Here is a 25,204-nt window from a genome sequence, read left to right on the forward strand (position 1 = left end):
GAAGACTCAGGCTCATGATGAAGACCTGATGAAGACTCAGGCTCATGATGAAGATATAATGACGACTCAGGCTCTTGATGAAGACATGATGAAGACTCAGGCTCATGGTGAATGGTCACATTTATGTCCTCCTAAGTATGAATTTTAATTTGTCCAATAGGTAAGAATATTTCCAAATTCCTGCAAAACCAATACAATGTCCATGAGCCTCAGCTGTACTTTGTGTTTATTGTTAAAACGTCTTAGCATGCTGATGTTAGCATTTAGTCCAAAGCACGGCCTCACAATACAGCTAGCATGGCATAGACTATTTCTTAATTACATTTTTTAATTAAATTATAAAACTTCACACTGCAAATGACTGTATTAGTTCCAGTAGCGTTTGTATTTGCAGAGACTTAGCCACCATGCCATTTTTCTTATTGGCTTGTAGTCATTTTAAGCTTTTTCTTATTCAGGTTGCCAACAGAGATAAATCACGTCTGAAGCTAAAAGGCCCAATCAGAATGTACAGTGGCTTTCAGAGGAATGAAAACCAATGCAACAAAACACAAGCTCACAATTGCATGATTTCTCATTTCTATTTTGAAAGCTTATCCAGTGCAGTTATGGGAGGTGACAAAAGATGTGGAAATGCTAAAAGAGTCCTATAGCCTTATCCAGGAGAAGCTGTGATATTATCAAACAATGATTATAACCCACTGTGGTAAACAATTGAATGACACTGGGACCAAAGAAATGTGTAAAACAATTCATGTGTATCCCCTTTTTTTTCTGTGGACAACAGCAATAGGCATGTCATACTTTATAACAGTGAAACTATAGTGTCTGGCAGATTCATATACCTTCATCTCCACCACCCTACTCCCCTCCGTCCTTTACTATTATAAAATGCAAATCTTATGTCACCCACTTCCCGCAGAGATAAATCTGTTATTCCATGCGTAACTGCGGAGAGCCTCACCATCACATCGCTCTCATTGCAGCGCCGTGATAATTTACACTCTCCAGGCTTAACATTTTTATACTGTAATTTATAACCATTTCATTTCCATTACTGGGGAATTCATTGAGCTCCACATATGAAATGGAAAAAGAGGCATATCTTGGATTATGGTTTCCCTGGAAACAAGATTAGATTAAAAATGATGGCCGACTTTGATAATGATGAAGTATTGTAGGAGGAAGACTCTTTTCTTAGTCATCATGATTTCAGTGCAGAGACACATTTACATGTAACGGGAACATGTTATTTATTTAATATTAATCTACTTCAGCAAACACTTTGTGTGGAAGAAAGGAACATCAAACCTTACCGATCAGTAGAATCGAGGGAAACACAAGTGACAAAAAAGGAATGGGAACAGCAGTGCCGCCATATTTAGAGGAGAGCGTCTACATCAACATTATCATCAATATCTATCTGCTTTCACCGGTCACCTTTGCGCGGTTTTGCATCCGAAATGAATCAAGTAAACACAAAAGTTGCCCTGTGCGCAGCCAGTTTGATAATGGAACTCTTCAGATCATTTGACCTTCAAATTAAATATTTACGTTCATCTAGAAAATGTTTGATCATATTACAGCAATATCAGATTCCAGCAATTAACTTAATTGCTTTAAATTGTACAAATAGAAATGGAGTCCCACAGCTGCAAAACCAAGACCAAAGTTCAAATAAGCTTTATTTTTTTTCTTGAAATGCAACATAATGTATTAATTTGGTCCGCAATTCTATAGCCTTAAGGATATTTAAAAGTGTTTTGTGTTTATTCCAAAAAACTGTTTAAAAGTTTTAAAGATGCATTACATGCTAAAGGTAAACAAATAACAATAAATGTAATAAATTATTTATTAATTGTTATATTTGACCAGTTACAAAGGATCTGAAATTAAGGAGCAGTATGAAAAGAAAATCTCTCCGTTGTCATTATCCCCTTTTTTATGGTTGATATGCATGTTTTAACATTGTATACAATAAACTATACATTAACACAGAGATATATAATAACAGGTGTACATTTGCATAGTGACGGACAATTCATTACATTTTAAAGCAGACAAACAAAAATATATATATTTATAATATTTAGGTTAGGAGACAAAGCAACCTTTTCTTTTGTCAGTTGAACTCTGCATCAGCTTATCGTTAGTAGTTTGTTCAAATATAACTTCAAAAATAATTGTGCAGTACACTTACGCACATAACATTAGCCTTGTTATAAAAAAACATAAAACATTACACCGTACACATGCTTGTTAGTGGCCCACTTACGAACAAAAGTATACATTATTTTTATATCAAGTAATATCATATTAAACATATTAAACTGTGGTTATTCTCCTGATGTTCTTGTCGGTTTCCTCTGAGAGACACACCTGTGCCTGGCTGTCGTCGTGCAGAGAGCGGCTGCTGGAGGACACCACATCGGGGACCTGAACACACCATTACATTCACCTTTAGTGACAGTAAAACAGGCCATTTTCTGCAGCGTTGCATATCGTCGACAATCATATTCTGTAAGGCAAGGCAAGGCAAGGCAAGGCAAGTTTATTTATATAGCACTTTTCAACACAAGGCAATTCAAAGTGCTTTACAAAAAATGAAAGACATTAAGAAAAGGGCATTTAAAATCAGTCATTAAAAAGAAAAGCTAATAAAAGAAACATTAAAATAAAAAATACATGGATAAAAGTTACAGTGCAGTTTAAGATATGAATAGTTAAATTAAAAGCAGCGGCAAAAAGAAAAGTCTTCAGCCTGGATTTAAAAGTAGTCAGAGTTGCAGCGGACCTCCAGGTTTCTGGGAGTTTGTTCCAGATATTTGGAGCATAATAACTGAACGCTGCTTCTCCATGTTTAGTTCTGACTCTGGGGACAGAAAGCTGACCAGTCCCTGAAGACCTGAGAGATCTGGATGGTTCATAATTTAGCAGGAGGTCAGTAATATATTTTGGGCCTAAACCATTCAGTGCTTTATAAACCAGTAGCAATATTTTGAAATCTATTCTTTGACAAACAGGAAGCCAGTGTAAAGACTTCAGAACAGGAGTGATGTGATCCACTTTCTTAGTGTTAGTGAGGACTCGAGCAGCGGCGTTCTGAATCAGCTGCAGCTTTCTAATAGATTTTTTAGTGAGACCTGTGAAGACACCATTGCAGTAGTCGAGTCTACTGAAGATAAAGGCATGGACAAGTTTTTCCAAATCCTGCTGTGACATTGGTCTTTTAATCCTAGATATATTCTTTAGGTGATAGTAGGCTGATTTAGTAACTGTTTTAATGTGACTGTTGAAACTCAGGTCAGAGTCCATGACTACACCTAGATTTCTGGCTTTATCTGTTGTTTTGAACATTGCACACTGAAGCTCAGCGCTAACTTTTATACGTTCTGACTTGGCTCCAAAAACCATTACCTCAGTTTTATCTTTGTTTAATTGGAGAAAGTTCTGACACATCCAGTCATTGATTTGTTCAATGCACTTACTCAGTGTTTGAATTGGAGCATAGTCTCCTGGTGAAATTGTTACGTACATTTGTGTGTCATCTGCATAGCTATGGTAACTTATTTTGTTGTTTTTCATTATCTGAGCCAGTGGTAGCATGTAGATGTTAAAGAGAAGAGGCTCCAAGATGGAGCCTTGAGGAACCCCACATGTCATATTTGTCAACTCAGATGTGTATTTACCTATAGAAACAAAGTTGTTTCTGTCCTTTAAGTAGGATTCAAACCAATTTAGAACTGTTTCCGAAAGTCCCACCCAGTTTTCCAGTCGGTCTAGTAATATGTTGTGGTCAACAGTGTCAAACGCAGCACTGAGATCTAATAATACTAACACTGAAGTTCTGCCACTGTCTGTGTTTAAGTGGATGTCATTAAAGACCTTTAGAAGAGCAGTCTCAGCGCTGTGGTTTGGACGAAAACCTGACTGGAACACATCGAAACAGTTATTTAAATGCAAGAAATTACTCAACTGTTGAAAAACAACTTTTTCAATGATTTTACCTAGAAATGGGAGGTTTGATATGGGCCTGTAATTGTTCATTACTGAAGCATCTAGATTATTCTTTTTTAAGAGCGGTTTAATGACTGCAGTTTTCAGGGCCTGTGGAAAAATACCTCAGTGAAGAGATTTGTTTACTATATGAAGTAGATCTGAGGCCATGCAAGGCAAAACATCTTTGAAAAATCCTGTTGGAATAATATCAAGGCAGCAGGAGGAGGATTTCAGAAGTTGAATAATGTCCTCTAGGTTTTTATCATTAATCTGATGGAATTGTGTCATGGTGTTTGAATTGATGTTAGGTGGACATAGGGACAACACATTTGCTGTTCCTGATGCAGAGGCACTGACTGCTTGTCTGATTTTCTGAATTTTGTCAGTGAAAAAGGAGGCAAAATCACTTGTACTTAAACCTTTCTCCTACCAAAGAGCTGCAGTGACACTGTGGAAGATGTTGTGTTTCCAAATAATGCCGTGTACAATCCCCCCGCAGAAGGAAGTAAGCGACACATTTATTACCTGCAGATAAGGTAATCGTCCTATAACCAAACTCAGAGTCATTACTGCACAGACAGTGAATCAGAGCTCAACTTGTGACCTCAACAGCAACAGCAGATGTAATTGGAAAACAGGCAACCTAAACCAGTACCTCCATTTATTATTATTTGATACCAGTAAATTACGAAAGATAGCAACATAGTTTGGTATCCGGAATCAATACAATGTATTTGTTGATTTCAGGAATTGCAGCTGTTGGCAGTCAAAGGAAAACGCAAGGGGCTAATGAACTGCCTGAAACGCCTCCATTGGACCCCTTTGTTAACTTAAGGTACATAGTGACATCATATAACACTCATGGATCTATTGGCTAGCGCACCAACACATTGTAGGTGATAGTCTAAGGGTCGGGACATCTCTAAACTGTTGACCAATCACAACAGAGCTGGCCAGCTAACCAATCAGAGCAGACTGGGCTCTGGTTTCAGACAGAGGGTGAAAAGAGGTGCTGCAGCACAGGCAGTATGAGAAAAATAAAGAGCTTTTTGAACATTAAAGCATGGGGACATGTCAGAGTAGAGACTCATGCCCCGGCCACACGAGGACGAAAACGGTCGTTTGCGTTACTGTTTAGTGTCATATAGACCGTTCGGCCACACGAGGACGACAGAATACGGCACTAAACGACTGTGGAAACGATAACGGGTCCCAAGGTGGATAGAACGCCATACGCAACGCTCTGGGGGGTCAAACGGCTCCGTGTGTACGCCCTATACGATCATTTTCTGATAATTATGAGGCAATAGCCCCGCCTCTCCCCACCTCTGCTGCTCACCCCCGCGTCAAAGTAAACTGCACACTGAATTCAGATTATTTATCTTTCTCTCGATATGGACATAAACGCAAATGAAGTCTAATCTGACAGGACGGAGACACCTCTCAAACTACCTAAACTAGTTATAAATATGTTTATTTTTACTGTCGGCCGGGTCACTCATTACTGGATCAGCTGCTGCATGAGACAGACACTGGCGCTGTCCAAAGAGAGGGAGGAAAAAGAGAGGCTCCGTGTATTTTATTATTATATTATATAGAGTCGTTATTCATTTGTTTTAAAGCTCAATAAATAACAAAGAAGACCTTTGACTGGCACTTTTATAATTTTGTCCGGAAGATTTAAACTTTAATACACGTTGACTGGCGAAAAACTCTGCCCGCTTCCCTCGGAGGGGAGAGAACAGATGGTGGAGGTAAACGGTACTCTGTCCCCCCCCCCTCCCAGTGAGCTGTGGTGTTCCACAAGGAAGCATATTAGGTCCGTTACTGTTCCTAATTTATGTAAATGACATGTCATCAGCATGTGACTGCAACTTGTTCCTGTTCGCGGACGACTCAGCCCTGCTGGTCTCTAACAGGAGCAGATTGCAGGTTGAAAAAACCCTCAGCTCCGAGCTCGGCAGAATCTGCACCTGGCTCGCCGATAATAAATTATCATTACACCTGGGTAAAACAGAGTCCATTCTCTTCGGTTCGAAACATAATCTCAGCAAATCCGACGACTTCTCAGTTGCAGTGGATGACATTATTGTCACAAGTAAGAAGGAAATTACATACCTAGGATCTATTCTTGAGGCAAACCTCTCCTGTGACAAAATGGCATCCAATGTAATAAAAAAAGTCAATCAAAGAACTAGATTCCTATACCGGATCTCCTCTCTGGTAAACAAAAACACCCTGAAAACTCTGACAGGAGCACTCATTCAAGGGTACTATGACTATGCTTGCACGTCATGGTACCATAGCACCTCCAAGGCGCTAAAAATAAAAATTCAAACATCGCAAAATAAACTCGTCAGACTACTGCTTGACCTTTCATCTAGAACCCACCTCACCTCTGCCCACTTTGACAACCTAGGATGGCTTAGAGTCAGGGCTCGAGTTTAAGGACGTCCCGTCGTCCCGGGGCCGAAAAAAATAGTGTCGGGGAGGATATCAAATAATTTTGGGACGAATTTGGGACGAGAGTTAAAATAAAAATACCCTGCTAACTCTACTACAAACGGCGATGAAAATGAAACCGACTGCACGTTTTGTGTAGCACAGTTATTAAACCTCCTTGTCAACATAAACACACACGCACAAAATATTTAGCAACCCGCGAAATACACACACACACACATACACACACACACACACACACACACACACACACACACATCCACACACACACACACACACACACACACACCCACACACACACACACACACACACACACACACACACACCCACACACACACCCACACACACACACACACACACACACACACACACACACACACACACACACACACACACACACACACACACACACACACACACAACACACACACACACACACACACACACACACACACACTGTACGTGGCTACAGCTGTGCCGCTGGCTGTCAGCCAGCCACACAGCTGGCTGTGCCCGCGAATTCCTGGCACGCACATTTGCGGGTCTAGCTATGTACTGAGTGTGTGTATTTCGCGGATTGAGTGATGTACAATGGCATCCCGTGGAGGAATTCTGAAATGTTTTACCGTTACATCACAAAAACGCACAGCAGAACCAGACCCTGGAGCGCCGGCCTCTTTATTTACTTACTTCATTTTTTGTAAAGCACTTTGAATTGCCTTGTGTTGAAAAGTGCTATATAAATAAACTTGCCTTGCCTTACTCCTCTTCATCCCCTATGGGTAATAAGGCTGAGAAGAGAACCCTCCATCGTATTTAGTCCTTAGCAATATGCTGCGCCTCTCCCCATGTAGGGATGGGTACCGAGCCCCGGTATTAAACGGACCCCGGGCCGGAATTATTAAAGACAGTGGTAACGTTAAGCTCCGACGTTATCGGACTTTTTGTCGGTACTGGGGACATCTAAAAAATATGTCATATGTATTATTGCTACATACACATTATATCGCAGTTTTAGTTTCACCAACTCCGTTTCTAATATGCAATAAGACTACAACATGCGTCTATGATGTATTTTCGAGCTTTCCAATCCAGACGAGATCTCTCTCTCCCATCTGTGTGCGAGGGGGCGGGGCCGTTTGTAAAGGTCTCCTGACTGTGTTACAGACTGTCATCCTGGTTAGTGGTTACTCTGGGTTCTGTCTTCAGGACAGAGTGTTGGATTTGTTTGTTAATTGGATGGGACTTGATTGGATTCAATATTAGAATAATTTTCTCGTTTATGTGTTTGTTTAAATATATTTGGCCTTGTTTATGTGATTGAATGATTTACTCAAATAAAAAGGTTGATGAATTATCATCTAATGATTTGTATGATGTTTTATTTATGTTAAAGGTCACTTTGAATGATTGTAACTAATGATAATGTAGAAAAACTAACATTTTAAATTCGGGACGGTCCACATTAATTTCGGGACGGCTTGGATTGTATTTCGGGACGGTTCCGGGAGGATGGTGAAAAAAGTTAGTCGAGAGCCCTGCTTAGAGTAGACGACAGAGTACAGCTACTTGCAATGGGCCTGGTCTACAAGATCCACTACACCTCTATGGTACCCATGTACATGTCAAAATTCTTCCCAAAGGTCAAGGAATACCATGATCATAACACCAGAGGGAGCTCCACAAATCATGTGAAACCCAGATTTGGCACAAAAAAGGGGGAATACACGTTTCGCAATTATGCCACATCAAGGTGGAATGCTCTTCCCACAACTGTAAAGGAAAGTAAAACTATACTTACCTTCAAAACCTCTCTTAAAGAGCACCTTCGGGGGAGAGCATTGCAAAACTGGCCCCGGTAATGGTACAAATCTCAACCTGTCGTTCAATGGACAGCTTCCCACCCCATCTATGTATATACTCGCATTTTAGACTCTGTTACTAACTGTATATCTGTAGACTTGGTATGTCTTAAATGTCCGGTTAGGATGTATTAGAACGAAATCTAAAATGAAAATTGTAAATAAGCAATCTGTATGTAAAAAACCATCTGTATGTACATTGTAAATAAGCCATCTGTATGTCAAATATGTCTTATATGATGAATTGGAAATGGGGGACCCTGATGTAAACAAGACGAAAGTCTTTCTCTGGTCTGCATCCCCTTAACAATTGTATGTTTTGAGCTGTACTGTACTGTACCCAATATACAAGCTGTTAATACACTTTTCAATCAATCAATCAATCAATCAATCAATCAATCGGCCCCCACCGTGGAGAATAAACAGAAGGGCAACCATGACAACCATGCTTCTTCGCTGCTTTTGTGGAGGAAGTTACAGCGCCACGTACAGGCTCGGCATATGTACTGCAGCTTCTCCAGCGGTCGGAGCTAAATGGAGCTGTCTCGTGTGGACAGACACTATCCGGTGAATATTGCGTGTGGACGGAAACTTTTTTGCGATTGCGTTTGCGTTAATCCTATGCGTTTAGCCGTTTTCGTCCTCGTGTGGCCGGGGCCTCAAAATACAACTCTGAAACTGAACATGAGCAGAATAAGACCTCTTTACAGTAAGTGAAAAATACCAAATAATACATTTTTAAAAGCACACAGAGACCTTACATGTGGAAAAACGCCTGATGCTCAAAAAGACAAAGAAGAAGATGGACCTTCAATTATAGAAATTCACTTTCCACTCTGTCGTACACATGCATTTTTATACTGGTACAGGTTTATACACACAGTACACACTTTTTACATCATGCACATATAAATACACAGTTATATGCACACATGCAGTTGAGAGGTCAGAGCGGAGGCAGCCAGTCTAGCCGGGGCCAGTGATCAGTTGGGGGTTAGGTGCATTGCTCAAGGGCACTTCGGCAGTGGCCCAGGAGGTGAACTGGCTCCTCTCCAGTACCAGTCCACACTCCGTATTGTTTGGTCCGATCGGGACGTGAACCGGCGACCCTTCGGTCCAAAGTCCAATCCCCTACAGACTGAACCACTGCCGCCCTAAGCTCATCATCTTTGACAAGCTAGAATAATGACAGGGCAAGAGGAGCATTGACAGACAAAAATGTAATAACTGTGCGTCTCAGTGAGGGCTCAATTTAGGATGGAGACAGAGTCCCGAATGCTAAAAATAGTGCCATGAAGTGCCAAAAAGCATTATATTCTACATTGCTGTCAGGGAGCAGGACGGGAGGCCAGCGGTGGTGCAACAGCATTTCCTTCTCAACACAGGAGGAGGTGGCAGAAAATCCAACTGCAGAATTAACATTTTTCTGCTGCAGTGGACCTTTAGGATGTCTTTCTGTGGCTTTTTATTTCTTTCTCACTCTCTCTGCCCTCCCACCTTCTCTTACCTTGAGAACGCTGACAAAGTCCTGCTGCTGCTTACGAGTTTCCAGGTTTAGCTCGCTGTAAGCTGGGTCTGCAGGGGGAGAAACAGCAATTCATCCAGATTTTATCTCACAATTCGGATGTTAAGCAGCTAAATAGTAGGAAATAAGCATTGTAAGGGCTCAGAAGTCAACTCAGCATCCTGGGTCTAATTCCATCTTTTGTTTCTGTCTGAGTTAAAAAATATCTAAATATGATTTGATAGATTTTTAATCCTACATATAATGGGGGTTGTGGCTGCTCAACTGACCATTTGCAAGTAGTTCCTTAAAGCATTGTATGTGTTACTGTTAGTCCTGGAATGCGGTCAACTCTATGATAGGTCAACTTTATAATCCCGAAAGTAAACAAGCGCTCCAGTCCCAGCTGTGTGCATCCCTTTTTAGTGTCCCATAGTTTCCGTTGTGTTTTGAGCTTCTTGCAGTTTTTTGTAAGTGCAGCATTTTGTTTATGCAGCACTTTAAGTAAACGCTACGCATTTGTCATCATCATACAAGTTGGTGAATGTTTCCTAAAAGCTGCGCATGTGTTGTCAAGTTGGTGGAGATGTTTTGGCACATTTGTCTTTTTATATTTTTGCATTTTTAAATGTGCACCGAGTTTCTCCTTATGTGTAAGTGTTTGCCCCTGTCGGCCACCATAGGACATTTACTGAGAAATAACTACAATTTGTCCGCAACCCTGATATATTCTTGTTCACTTCTTTTCTCTGAGGCTAAGGTATAGTGGTCAGGAAAAGACATACGTGCTGATCATTTTTTACTATTCGACTACAACCATTGTGATAAATTGAAATTGACGGTTGCAATGATTCCCTCTCTCACCTGTGGGGCCCTCACTCGAGTATCCCAGGTTGACCTTCCCCCCTGTCGCCTCAGCAACCAAGCTTCTCCCGCTCACTGATTGGCCAAACCTGCAAATGGCCAGATGAGCGGTCCAATAGAAAGGATTTAAACATTTAGCTGGGATACGCAGAGGCAGACCATTTTATTTTCTCACAAAGCTTCAGAATATCAGGCGCCTCTGTTTTTTGTTGTCATAAAGTGATTTGATGGATACAAAAAATGTACATCATCATTTGTCAGTGAATTTTATTAGAGGGGAAGCTATAAAATGTGTCTCAGCTGCCTAGACAAATAATGCATAATATATCTGCTTCTTAAATGAGCCGAGGAAAATTTGAATCTTAATTAAGCTGTTAAAAAATGTAATGATTATTGCAAACTCATGTCTTCAATTTTCTTTTATAATGAGGAACAATAAGAGCCGAGCCCATTCATTACTATACTATTGAAATGTAATCCATTACAATTACTAGTTGTAAAAAAAATCAGAAACCTCTTTTAAGTATCAAAATACAGAAGAAATATAACCTCCATTGGACTTGTTTGTTTACTTCCGGAACATAGTGACATCACTATGGATCACATTAACCAGCTAACCAATCAGAGCAGACTGGGCTCTGGTTTCAGACAGAGGGTGAAAAGAGGTGCTGCAGCACAGGCAGTATGAGAAAAATAAAGAGCTTTTTGAATATTAAAGCATGGAGACATGTGACAGTAGAGGAACAACATACAAAATACTCTGTGTAAGACAACAGAAAAATGTGATCTTAGAAAATAAGTAACCAAGATATTTAGTATACATTTTTTTTTCTCCTTTTAAATTATATGTATAGTTTAAAAATATTCAGGCAGTACGTATACCTATAATATATTAATCTATATTTTAAAATGTGGAACCTGGCAGTAATCACTATTCTTTAAAAATGTACCTGTAATCCGATTAGTTCTTTTTTTATGTAACTGTAAGGGAGTAAAGATTCCTTTTTTTAAATCCTAATTACATAATCATATTACATGTAATCGATTACTCCCTGAACCTGCATATTCCCTTATTTGAAGTAAAAATGGAGCTCATTACAGATGTGATTCTCTTACTCTTTCACAGGTTATAGGCAGCTGCTTTCTCCTCAGGTCACAATTGATCTTAAAGTTATTTTTGTTAGTTTGAAATGTGGAGAAAATCCCATGTTTTCTTTGTTTTAAAAACAGCCTCCTAAAGCAGAAGAAGCAGAGCTCTTAAATCTTACCTTATTGCCGCCTCCTGTGGGCTCTGCTCTGAAAGGTAAAAAACATGAGGCATTAACTTTAAAGAACTATTACGAGCCGTGAGCAGCTTTAACTTTATTATTCTCAGTACATTGACCACAAAACCATTGTGCTTGCTCACTGCGTCTGCAGCAATATGAAAGCTGTAAATGTCCCTGCGTTTATTAGTTTTGTATTCTTCACTAATATCATCGCCTCCAGTCAGTTTTCAATTCAACAGAGAAAGCTGGAGTTGAGTGTTAATGAGTTTTGTCGCACAGCTTTGCCAAAGGTCCTCCTGGTCGCGGTGAAAACACACAACAATATAACAATGGTGCAGATGGTGCACACGCCTCAGGAGACGTATAAACTGCTCCTTTTACAGCGAGAGGAATTGCCTTAGTCATTATATTTAAAATCCCTGCTGTCATGCTGGCCAAAGTCTTTGAGGGTGACTTTATAAGATCCCTTTTTTCCCCAACATTTACAAAGCATACATTTCTCCCCATTGAGGTGGATTACTCAAAGAACAGTTTAGTGGCTAGGAGGCATGTCACATCCTCTAACATGTGAAACATCCTTGTGAAGTTAATTTAGACGAAGAATCAGACATCTCAGGTGCAGAACCAGCCGCCGCGGGAGAAAGGTCACACCTGCTTTATGATAATCCCTTAGCTCTAAACCAGTGCCATGATTCGCAATGGTCCTGCATCAGTCATGGGGATTACATTGACTTCCAAATGTGTGATTTAGGGCCACTTTTTTGTTATCGCGCACAAACAGGCCTCCTCCGTCTCCTCGTGCTACAGAACAACGATCCCCTTTGGAGATTCTTCTTCCCTGGCCAGACTTTTTTACAACGTCACACAACTTTAGCGCTACGACCTGGCAAAGCATCGGTCTCTCTGTTTGGAGAGGTGACAAAAAGTGTGGATTCATCACAAATCATCTGGGTTGTGAGCAGTATGGGGAATGAGAGAATAGCGTCTATTCACTTTATGTTGCCCCGCCCCCTATCTATCTACCTGGTTAGCTAGCTTATATTAGTTACCCATCTAAAAAGCTAGCCAGCGAATGTTAGCTATCTAGCTAGCTATCGCTCGTAATTCAATTTGTATTTGTTATTTAACACCCTATGCATGGTTAGACCTGGAGTCAGTCAGTCAGTCAGTCAGTCAGTAGCACTTCATCCTGTTGGGTTTATAGATAGGATGTGAACCTGCAGGATTCTTGTTCTCGAGTTTGCTTCTTCATGGATGAATGCATGTCTTCGTTTATTTAACTATAAGCAGTGGTGTAGTGGGGATTTTTTTACTGGGGGGACGCTATTTTAATTAGGTCATCCCAAACAATGCCACACAAAACGGGCAGACAGGTCCACAGAAACTACCGGTATGCTTAGTCCTACTTTAGTTACTGTACTGCAAAAAGCAGACGGCGCTGCGCTCAACACACACACAGACTCAAAACCATGGACACACTGGCACATACGTTACATAAACCATTTATAGGCCTAAATTGCATAAGCTACAGTATTGCAACCAAGCCTCTCTCTCTCTCTCTCTCTCTCTCTCTATCTCTCTCTCTCTCTCTCTCTCTCTCTCTCTCTCTCTCTCTCTCTCTCTCTCTCTCTCTCTCTCTCTCTCTCTCTCTCTCTCTCTCTCTTCAAAATCTATTTAAAACTCATAACAAACAAACAAAATGTCCAAAGTTGTCCTGAAATTAACTTATTAAATAAACAAAACGAAAAATACAGCCATACTTATGCAAACAACATTGAATCTGGACTTGACATTATTCTGATTAGGCCTAGCCTATTGCAAATAAGCAGACTATAAGGGAATACAGTTACCTTTGTATGTATCCAGATAACGTAATTCTGCTACATGTAATCTGTTACTCGCCAAGCCCCAAACTCCATAACATTAATCTGGCTGCAATTTACAAATTATTTATCTAATATATCATTTTCCAATCACTTGTAGACTCTTATTGCACTATTTCACTATTTGACTCTGTTTCTTTTTGTATTGACTTGCACTATTTGTTCTGTGTTTCTGTTTTAATTGTGTTGCTCTGTTGGAGGAGCCTGTGACCTAAGATGTTCATCGTCATAACTACACTGTAGCTATGTACGTATGACTAATAAAAGCCTTGAACCTTGAAATATCTTTGTACATTTATTTCTCATGAGTTGAGTTTCCTGTGGGTTTTAAGGTTACAAGTCTTTGCCCTTCTGTTGGAATTGTCCCAGTTTTCCTTGGATTTCACACCCTGAAGTCACGCAGTACACACACTTCTCTAACCTTTGTGCTGCTGCTATTTCAAAAGAAGAACAAATGCTCTGTGCTGACAACTAATGTTCTTCCTCTGTCAGAAAATATACTCCGTGCCCTTGGTGAAGGCCATCGTGGGGTAGTGCGGAGTCTCAGCGTGTTACCACCCCATTTTCTTCATTATACTTTAATCAACTGGAAGAAGTGTGGGGGGAGGTGACGTCTTTTCTTTTTTTTTACCAATTGAAGTAAAAGAGAAGTGCATACTTGCTTGTCTCCTGTGTCTGTAGCAGAGGACAGTGCAGATGCAGAGCAGGAGGAGCAGCAGAATCGCAGAGAGAGAGGCCATCGCTGCCAGAGGCACCGTGCAGCCGTCCTCCAGCTGCACCACCTCTGCCACTAAGAGAGGAAGCCACATGTGGGTTAAAGAAACGCTGAAGCAATGTTGTTACTCTGCAATCCAATCACAGAGATGCAGACACAGTGTAAAGAAAGCCTGGTTCAATTTGCTTTCCATTTGCAGTGGTGTGCATGAGGGTTTTTGCAGAGTAGATTTAAATAAGAAAAATGTAAAACAAGAATTACACATGGAACATTAATAAGATGATAATGCATTTGTATTTGAGGCTCTTTGATGCAAACTCATGCAGTTTTTGATCTGAGAGCTTATTTCTGTTCCACTCTATTCTTCAATAATAATGCTTCACAGGGGGAAAGAACAAAGTGAAACACACAAAGAGAGGCGGGTTAAACAAGAGAGAAGAAATGAAGAGACAGAGAACCAAACTAGGACGGAGCAAAGAGAGACTCTTCACTGTATAATTATGTTATCTAAAGGGTTGGGAGGGTTACTTTAAAAATGTATTCTGTTACTAATACTAGTTACGTGTAGAAACATTTATATTGTGAGTCACAATATAAAAGTAATGTGACTTGATTACTTTTTGTTACTTTTGGACTACCTCAATATCAAATGCAATGATACTTTTATTTATTTGCATTCCATTCGATGGTGTTGTGATTAGTCGACTGCTTGGAGCGTGTGAGTGTTACATAGTGATGTCACGGTGGGGGTGTGGGGGTGGGAGAGAAACACAGGGATGTTAGCCTTTGCAGACCATTTACATGGATACAAACCTATAGAACACACACCACAGGAAAGGGAAAACCCCCCAAAGAATAATAGGGCCTCTTTAAGTAAAACAAAACATCTTATTGATATATAATCAGGTTACATTATTTTTATATTGTGATACTCAGAGTTGGTTAGATTTTTTAAAATGGTACCTGTAACGGATTTCAATGATAACAAACCCTTCAAACCCTGAAGCAAGGACGGAGAAAATATGTTGTGTTATTTAATGAAAAACACAGTGAATTCGTCCTCTCACCCACTGTCAGGCGGAAGCTGCTCCTCAGCGGTGTTCGGAGTGCAGACACAGAGGCCAGACAATCCACATAAGAGCTCTTTGCTGCTGTAACACTGAGGTTACTGCTCACAGTGAAGAGGCTCTCCCCCGACTCTTCACTGCTGATGTTGTAATCACCCCGGCTCACCTTAGAGAGAGAGATAATTAGTTTATTTGTATTCTGTTTATTCATTTGGATGGTGGACATCTAACTAGACAGGATGTATCTGTTATTCTGTGAAAACACTGTATAAGACCAAAAGTGAAAATATAAAACAAATGTTTTTTTTGTGTTTTAAGTACGTTGTATACATAGTGCTTTCTACGGTCGTCGACAGGTACAACGGCCCAAAACAATTCCATTAGGTGAAACGTACTGCAGCTTCAAATATAAAAACACATATGCAAATGAAATACATCTTCATCAACTTGACAACACATGCGCAGGATTTAGAAAAAAAACTACTGCTACTTTTACTGAAGTAAATAATCTGTCTTCCATCTTTGGCTGCGACCATGTTTTAGTTAAATTGCTGAGTTTTAAAAAGGCTGAGCTCCCCGGATATGTCACATCTGTTTCATCTGTTGTCAGATTTGTATCCAGACAATTGAACGGTGCATTCACCGGCTGTAGTTCCCACCAGTGTAATGAGGCTTAATACCATTAGAACCAAACAATTACACTTGAGAACATTTTACAGCAGGGTGTCTTTTTCAGATGTAATAAATGGTAATAACTTGATGTTGTTTTGACCGCTGTAAAAGCACAGGACAGTTTCATAAAGGGTGTGGAAGAGAAACGGAAAGCCTGAAAATTATAATGCACCTTATCTGGCTCTGCAGGCACACAATTACAGCATGTACTTATTTACACGGGCACTTAAAATGAAAGTGGTTTGAGTAAAAATGTTCACAAAGAGGTCTGTGATGTTATTTAATTTAGAGTACTCTACTCAGGTCTTTGGGGAAATGTGTGTTTAAAAAAATATAATGTTGTATTGGACACTATGAACCATTATCTGTGGTTGAATAGAAGCTTTTATCTCATGTCCCTTTTCCTTGAATGTTTCACCCTTTACTTGTGTTAATAAACGTATGTGTTTTGTCAAAGATCGTAGTTCTTGTGTCTTTCTTTTTTTTGGACCGACAAGAGTATGGCATTTCCTCTGACTTTGTATTGACGAAACATTATTTCAACTTAACATTCAACTATATTATGACTTTTATTGACTTACTATACTACAACATTTTAATAATGTTTTCGACATACTATATCATTACATTTTTATTACTTTATTACTTATTACTTGACCTACTTCACCACAACGTTTATTCAACATATTATACATAACATTTAAGTTCAAGTTGACAGAAGTTTAAGACATTTAAGTTTTGTTCAGGGGTTTCCTGTTAGCCTGGTTTATGTACAATGACAGGAGAAAGACAGCTAGCTAGCGCTGCCACAGAAATGTTCAGGCTTTATGTAATGGCTTGTTTTCATTACATCTAATATTAGTAAAACCCTAACACTAGATCTACTTTAGAGTGTGGTTCCATCACACCTACTGTATGTTGATTAGAAATGTCTTAATCAATCTGTTGGGCATTTAAGCTCAACACGCTGCTTTGCTAGCGCTTTATTTAATGGGATTAGCATGTTGATTTGGCTCACCACTTCTACAATATCACAATAAGTTGTGTGTCTTTGCATTAGCAACATTGATGCTGTTCTCTAATATGAAAAACTGTGGTTAGTTCTCAGACAGACAGTACTGAGGAGGATGTGTGTACTCACTGTTTTGTTATTCACATGCCATTGCAGAGTGGGTAGAGGGTACCATCCCGCAGCGTGGCATCCAAACAGAACTGACTGACCCTTGAAAACCAGCGTAGAGTCCCCGGTCACTTTCACGCTGCCCTTTTCTGCAATCAGAAGAGAAGTACATTTACACACTTGTACATTTTGTACTTATATGCTTGCATGTATGAATATGTATGTACCTTATAGGTTTATGTATACCTACAGCTGTTAGGCATCTATGTGTTTCTGTTATTTGCATGCATGTTTCTGTACCCAAAGATGAGCATCACCTCTCCAGATGGCCCGCTCGATTACAAGAGACAGATTTCATTCGTCCCGGGTGATTGATCGCATGTCTCAAAGTCTCAATTGCCTGACGAATGCTTCTCTTCTCCCCTTCATCTCCTTCCCTGCCAGCCAAATAAGCCACTTAAGGCCTCGGGAGATATAGTATCTCATGTGAAGTCTATTGTCTGGCAGAACGAAAGTCGGTAGATGCAACAGACAATTGCTACAGACAGAAAGATAATTACAGAAGCTCCGGTGCTTTGTCTAAGCGGATGACATGTCTGTGTTGATTTAGGTTCAAAATCCTCAGATGTTTTGTACGCATTATTGGCAGTCCCTTTGCTCCAGGAGCTTTTATTTGATGCCTGATTTTGGTGTCATAAACATCGTACCATCCAATTCTAGGAAGAATTAACTCAGAGCTGTTAAAGGTTGGCGGGCCTCATTTGCATTGACTGATGAGCAGCTCTGGGCGATCATGGCAGATTGATACGTCTGAATAGTGAGAAAGGAACGCCATCAGCACTCTCTCCCTAAGCTCCAAATTTAAGTGATCCCTGAAATAAGGTTTCGTAAGGTTGGTTGATCACTGTAGGGAAAAGACTTTCAGCTGCTGTTGCAGTCCTTAAGAGGCGCGGAGTCCTCAGATAACTCTGATCTGGTGATGCTTTCTGCAGGGGAACTTGCTGCATTGAGACTTTTATATATCTGTGCGCAGAACTCTTTTTTGCATGATAACCCATGGCCTGTGTGTGTGGGAGTGAATTCACTCCAATGAGGAGGGTGCTATGCCTCTGCGGACCAAACATCACAGGCATGTTCGCTCTTTGAGTTGTATTGAACACTTCTCCTTTTCTGCAGCCTTCACTGCAGAACCTGCTCAACAGTGCATACAACCGTATTGATTTAGTCAATTGAATGTGCAAGCGAGTGAGAGGAATAAGCAGGCAGGAGTGTGTTGTCATATTGACATCATCCTCATACTGGACAATTAAAGCAGGGAGTGTTGACGATAGCATGCAGAGGCAGCCAGGCGGCGGTGGATTTGTGACTCCGCTCCAGCAGCATATCTGAAGCTGCAGTACACAAATCACAGGCAGAGTTGCTGACTGTTAACTGGGCGTGCCAGGATGCACAATTAATTCAAAGGCTGTGTCAGGCCATAGTGATCCTGTGCGTCCAGACTCGAGGGCCTGATTCACCCTGCAGTACTGTTAATGGCTGCATATGTCAGTGCGGATTTGTGGCGTTGGCAGCGATGGAGGCTCTCTGTGTAATATATTGGAGGTGATGGGTCATTGCTTTTTGTTTCCCTTTGCTTTTCTGCAGAGAGGATGTTTCCACGCAGATTTTCTTTTTGCTGAGTTAGGTTTGTACAGGTGGAAATAAGCTGAAGGTCAAAAGAGTCCAAACATGGCAATCTTTGAACAAAAAGGCTGTATAAAACTTATCAGAGTGAGTGGGGATGGGTCCCTATCTTTGATCATCCCTTTTATGAGGTCAAACATGTACATATCTTTCTCTGCTCTCCTTGGAGAAGTTGGACTTCCCTCTCATCAGCAAAGAGGAACACAGAAAGAAGCCCTATTCTGTTTTTTGGGTTGTTTTATATATTCCATTGACTCCTTTGTTTACTTCCGTAACATGGTGACATCAATATGTAACACTTGTGCTTCTATTGGCTAGCACTCAAACATATTGTACGTGGTAGGATAAGGGGCGGGAAATCTCTAAGGGGTTGACCGATCACAACAGAGCCGGCCAGCTAACCAATCAGAGCAGACTGGGCTTCAGACTGAGGGTGAAATTAGGTGCTGTAGCTTTAGTAAAAAGACCGGAGAACATTGAAGCTTACAAACATGTCACAGAGACACAAAATACAGATATGAACATTATAGGGCCCCTTTAAACCCAAAGATGCTTACAAGTCGTTTTTTAAAGTAAAAGTCAAGTCTCTGTCGATTATCTTATGAATGTTATGAGCGATCTATCATATGCTGCATGTCCTCCGCTTAGAAAATTGCATACAGTAGCTTTATCTCGAAGTTCAAAGCATGTACTGTATTATCTTCACTCATATAGCTATATCAGCGCATCATCTTCATACAAAACAAAAGAATATGATATTTAATTCAATTTTGGGGGGGAAATGTAGGGCATAACATTTTTTTCTTAAAAGATATATATAAATCAATCTGGTGCACCTATATTTATTTTTATTAAAAATAAATTGTATTGGTTACTAGTACCAGGGAGTCCCAAAAATGCTGCAGAGCTCTCAAGCTTGAGATATCAACACTAACAGAACTGCAGAGAATGACTGATTCTTATCAAGCCGGGACTCTTTACAGAGAGGAGAAGAAGGGCGACTGGCTTCAGCTGTGTAAATCCTGCTCTGCAGACCGGTCTGACTGTCGAGGAGTCCCCAGCTTTCCACCTGGTATTTATATCCCCCCCACGGTCATTAACAATGTCACAGAGTGGAATCAACATGTCTGAGCATCTGTACTCATCCACACAGCCCAGTAGATGATTTTCCACCCTCGATAGACTGCACTTGTTCAGTTGCTTTTACAGAAAACCCTCACTCTTGAATCCCCACTTCAAAGAAATTAGAATAAAGGCACTTTAATTAAGATGAGCGCTTTGAACACTGGGGGGAAATGCTCTCTGTCTCTTTGTGTTTCAGAGACAGCAATGTGGGGGTATACAAAATGAAAGCAGCTACATGATTTTTGCTTTGTCCCTTCTTATTTTACGCTTCTTTTGTCTCGTCAAGGTTAAATCAGTGTGTTTCTGATCTCTCAGTTTGCAATTGAGACTTCTCATTTGCAGGTAAGACTTTGAAATCTCTGCAGCCGAAGTAAACACTAACTTTCTGTATTACTGCTACAAAACAATGTTACAAACACATGTACACACTCTGACACACACACATACCTTGTACAAACAGGCTGGCTGTTCTCCTGTCGCTGCCCTGGAGGTCACAGGTCAGTTGTCCCTGGTTGCGCCGCTCAGTGTTCTTCAGCACAAACACCCAGCTGTCTCCTGATGAGACGCTGCCTTTCTCTGCCGTCACGTTAGGGTGGACGGACGGCAGGACGCCAAACTCCTTGGAGATGGTGAGCACCGCCGTGCCGTCCAGCAACCACACCATGACGGTCCACTTGGTCTTGGACGGGCTGCAGGTGAACCGTGCGTCCCCCCCCCCGCAGGACGGTCAGCGCTTCAGGAGACAGCTTCATCGCAGCTCCAACTGATAAAGTATCCAAATCAAAAACAGATGTTAAACACATTTATTTTCAATGTGGAACAAAACAAATCAAGTCATCAGCTGATGCGCTGACTTGCTTTCTTGGTGAGAGTTTGAGTATTGGGGACAAATATATTTTAAAAAATATCTTGTTTTCAGGTTCATATGTCTGGCAGCGGCTCAGTCAGTAGGGGCTTGGACTGGGAGCTGTAGGGTCGCTGGTTCAAGTCCCCGACCAGACCTAAAATATGGAGTGTGGACTGCTAATTGGAGAGGTCCCAGTTCACCTCCTGCCCTGCCTTGGTACCCTTGAGCAAGGCACCGGACACCCCCCTTCCCCCCTCACTCTCATTGCTCCCCGGGCGCTGTGCAATAGCTGCCCACTGCTCCTAGTACTAGACTCCTGGTACTAGGATGGGTTAAATGCAGAGGCCAAATGTCACTCTGTGTGCTGTGTGCTCTCCATGTGTGACCATTAAAAGAGGGTTTCATCCCTCCCAATTCTTCTATATTAGTATGTACTGTTGTGCCTCTACTGTGACATGTCTCCATGCTTTAATGTTCAAAAATATATTTTTCTCATACTGCCTGTGCTGCAGCACCTCTTTTCACCCTCTGTCTGAAACCAATCTGCTCTGATTTGATTGCTGACAAAATATGGCGCCCCTTTGTAAAAGTAGTTTGCAAGCTGTGGTCGGAGATACAGAGATACTCAGATGGGGTGCTGTTCAGCCAAATTAGCCTGCACGAGACAAAGGGGAGCCACATCTAAATGTCTTGCTGAATCCCATGTTTTCCTGACCGAGGCAGTCAGCAAAAGCAGATTGTATAGTTGTTATTGTATTCCACAATATTCTCCCTTTGAAAAGACCATACACATAACAAAATAATATGAGGCCAATCATATTTAAGAAGCTGGCGATATATACAAACTAGCAGTAGTAAGGGAAACCCAAGTGACCTATATTCTGAATGTAAGCAGTTTAACAACAGTCACATGCTGCAGTGACATTAGCATCGGTGTGCACATTTAGCAGAGTAAGCTGACTTCTTCAAATATTATCTCAAAATGAATGACATTAAAATTGTAATAGCTGCATTTTAGAGTTGCAAAATTGCGACATTTGATTATTACTCTCAATGTGAAACATTACATTATAAAGAACTTTTGAGTAAAAATACATATTGTTCTGTAAATTATTTTATATTTTTATTGCAGTTTTTTACGCTACGAGACATTTTTAACAGTGTATGCAAAGAGCATGTACAGTACATTCTTGAAATCCGAGTTGAAATGTCCTAACGTGATGTCTAAGGAAACCTATAAATATCATTGAGAATGAGCAAGGAAGTAGATTTCAACCATATCGCTCAAAGACCAGAACAAAATGGCGGCTATACTTGCTTTGTTTGTTTTTTGTTATGTCAGAGGACCAAGTGTATTAGAGACATTGAGTAAAATGAAAAGAGAAAGATGAGAGAGAAGAAAGAAAGAAAGAAAGAAAGAAGAAATAAAGCCTTAGAGGATAAAGAGACAAAGAAAGACATTGACAGCCCAACTACCTAAATCTCTTTCTTACTGAGGCTGTCCAGATGGAGACGGGTGATTTGCCCGGGTGCATGAATGAGGGCGAACAGGATTTAGGGAAGAAATAGCAACCAAAATAGGAGTGTGTAAATGAATCTGTAACTGTGGGCAGCATGCGAGGCATTATTCTGCAGGTTATGCTACCCTGCAGTTTGATAAAGCCACAAGGACAACATTAGAGCTAAAATAGAAAAAGTCTCCATGAGAAAAAACACAGTATGCACTACTGTGAGGGCCTACTCCTCAACTACACACACATGCACACACAGACACATCACTGCACTCGGGTGGATGTGTACACTGCAGTGAGGTGATGTATAACTGTGTTACCTTTCACATTCAGCATGCAAATCATAAATTAGACATCCGTTTGGGAAATTAGGCCTGAGAAATATCTAGGACATCCTATACGGAGATTAATTTTCTTTGCAATCAGAGAATTGCAATCTAATGAGCGTAATGCATGCTCCTATTGGGACCACGAGTCCCCTTACCACTGGCTACATCTTACTGTTAACTAGATAGGCCGCCATTTGGAAGAAAATTAATGATATAGTGCAGATAGATCACATGCTCTAATCAGAGGGTGGGTTTATTTTAAAACGCGCTGCCACAAAGCACAGCATGCACTAGATGTAGCCGAACATGCACATTACGCTGTGTGACACACCAACACTCAAACAAGCTGCTGTTTGTTCTGAGCTGAACTCTCACCTTGAATGCTGCATGAGAGGAGGAGCAGTAACAGACAAAATAAGTCCATGTTTAATCAGTCTGTCGAGTCAATCCATTGTTCAACGCTGCATGGACCTGAAACCAAAATAATTGAGTTATTCTCAGCCGGAGGTATACAAAGTAATTTAATTAAGAAAAGCAGTGTAAAACCATCTGTTACGAGTAAAAGTCCTGCAATCAGAATTGTTCTCAAATCAAATAAATGAAGTATTAGCATAACAATATACTTAAAGGGCCAAAAGTAGACATACTCCAGCAGGGTGGCCAATTTCTAAATATTATTATATTTTTCATATATAATAGTATTCATCAATTAAATGAGGCATAAGCTAAAGGAAGAGCCTTTACAAATAACGTGAGATACTGCAATAAAGTTGATCCTAACCTATAATAATACACGTTTAATTATAAGTGGATTATGTTAAGTTTCATTCAATCTAATCTTCAAAGCAAAACAATAAAATACATGTAGTAAAAAGTACATTTCAAACTGAATACCGAAAATTAAATACTCAAGTGAAGTCTCTCCAAATTGCATTTAAGTTTACAGAGCTTAACTGTAGCCTTTTAAAAAACATATACAGTATATAAAGTGTTACATATATATTCATATCCTGGAAATAAAATGTGTTCTTGGTAAAGTGTCTCCTAAAGAAAGCTGAGGACAGTGTGGGAAAAAAATATATTGTAAGATTTGAATTCATTCTGAGCTAAACTAATCACAAGATAATAATATTGGCTCCACAACTGCCAGAAATAAAAAGTGAATGCTACTGTAAGCTATAAGTGAAATGAAATGACAATAACATCTCTTCAGCTTCAGACCTTATTTCAGACTCAAAACCAAAAATACATTCAAAAAACAACAACCATTAAGACCAATCAGGAACATGTAAAAAAGCTTAATTATTTCCGGGTTTTAGGACTTGTTTCTGCACCACTCTATAAAGAAAATGTGATATCTTGTTTTTCAAATTAAAGGTCACTGTCACAGTCAAATGCTTGATAATTGTACACAAGGAGTGAAATTGGAAAATACTGGAGTAACAAAAATGATTTCAGTTTTTTATTTTAGCTTACATAAATTCCTAAATGAAAATTGCCTTGATAGGACAGTAAAGTAAGGAAATCTTACTACAAATTGTAATCTTGAATACAGGTGAAACTTCTCATATCAGAGTATCATTACGTCAAATCCCTGACATCTGGTGTATAAATATCTTGCAGCATGCAGTTTCTTTTGACACACAGCAGAAAGCATCATATCCTGAATAAATTCCCCAAGTTCAGTGAAATAATAACCATAAGTCCCACTGTGTTGGTGTGACTCACCTCAGTCTGGTGTCACAACCCGTGGATACATGTCAACGATGCTGCTCCTTCCTCATGCTTTCCCAAAACTTCCCTGTTAAATATTACCCGAAACTCAGAGGGAACTTTGCCCCGTGCTTCACACACATGGAAATACAGAGTGACTCAGAGTGCAAACAATGCCCCTCGTAAGGCTCCGTTTCCCAGGGGGCTTTACAAGCAGACCTCCACCCTCTACAAAGAAATAGGGCTGGACACAGGAGGTGATGATAAAAACAGCAGAAATGCAGAATATCTTTTAGAAGGATGACATGCTTTGATAACTTTAGTCACACAAGCAGCTTGTTGTCCAGAAGAAAAGATCTCAACAACTTTTGGATGGTTATGAAATTCATTCAAACCCTAATTGTCAATATCCTTGGCTTTTTTTATGAACTCTTTTTATTCTTTGACTTTCTTTTCTTTAGCTCTAGCCATGGGGTTAGCATTTGTATACTTTCTGTAAACTGTATACTTAGGTGATTGAAAAACTTCATGCAATAATTCAATTATCATCAGCTCGATGGATAAACAACGGCTTACGG

At 40.2% G+C, this 25,204-nt stretch overlaps 1 protein-coding gene across 1 annotated transcript; it reads right to left on the reverse strand.

Annotated features, from left to right (window-relative positions):
• Positions 1–1,838: 1,838 nt before the first annotated feature.
• Positions 1,839–24,768, reverse strand: igsf5b (immunoglobulin superfamily, member 5b). The gene is given in 11 exon segments (XM_034224574.1): positions 1,839–2,436; positions 9,833–9,900; positions 10,694–10,782; positions 11,962–11,989; positions 14,503–14,634; positions 15,627–15,792; positions 17,440–17,567; positions 20,674–20,941; positions 20,943–20,989; positions 23,289–23,384; positions 24,642–24,768. Coding segments are annotated over 10 exon segments (1,086 nt in total). The 5' UTR covers positions 23,338–23,384; positions 24,642–24,768; the 3' UTR covers positions 1,839–2,325.
• Between the last annotated feature and the right edge of the window lie 436 nt (positions 24,769–25,204).

The sequence above is a fragment of the Gymnodraco acuticeps genome, unplaced genomic scaffold, assembly GCF_902827175.1.
Source record: "Gymnodraco acuticeps unplaced genomic scaffold, fGymAcu1.1, whole genome shotgun sequence".
Lineage (NCBI taxonomy): Eukaryota > Metazoa > Chordata > Actinopteri > Perciformes > Bathydraconidae > Gymnodraco > Gymnodraco acuticeps.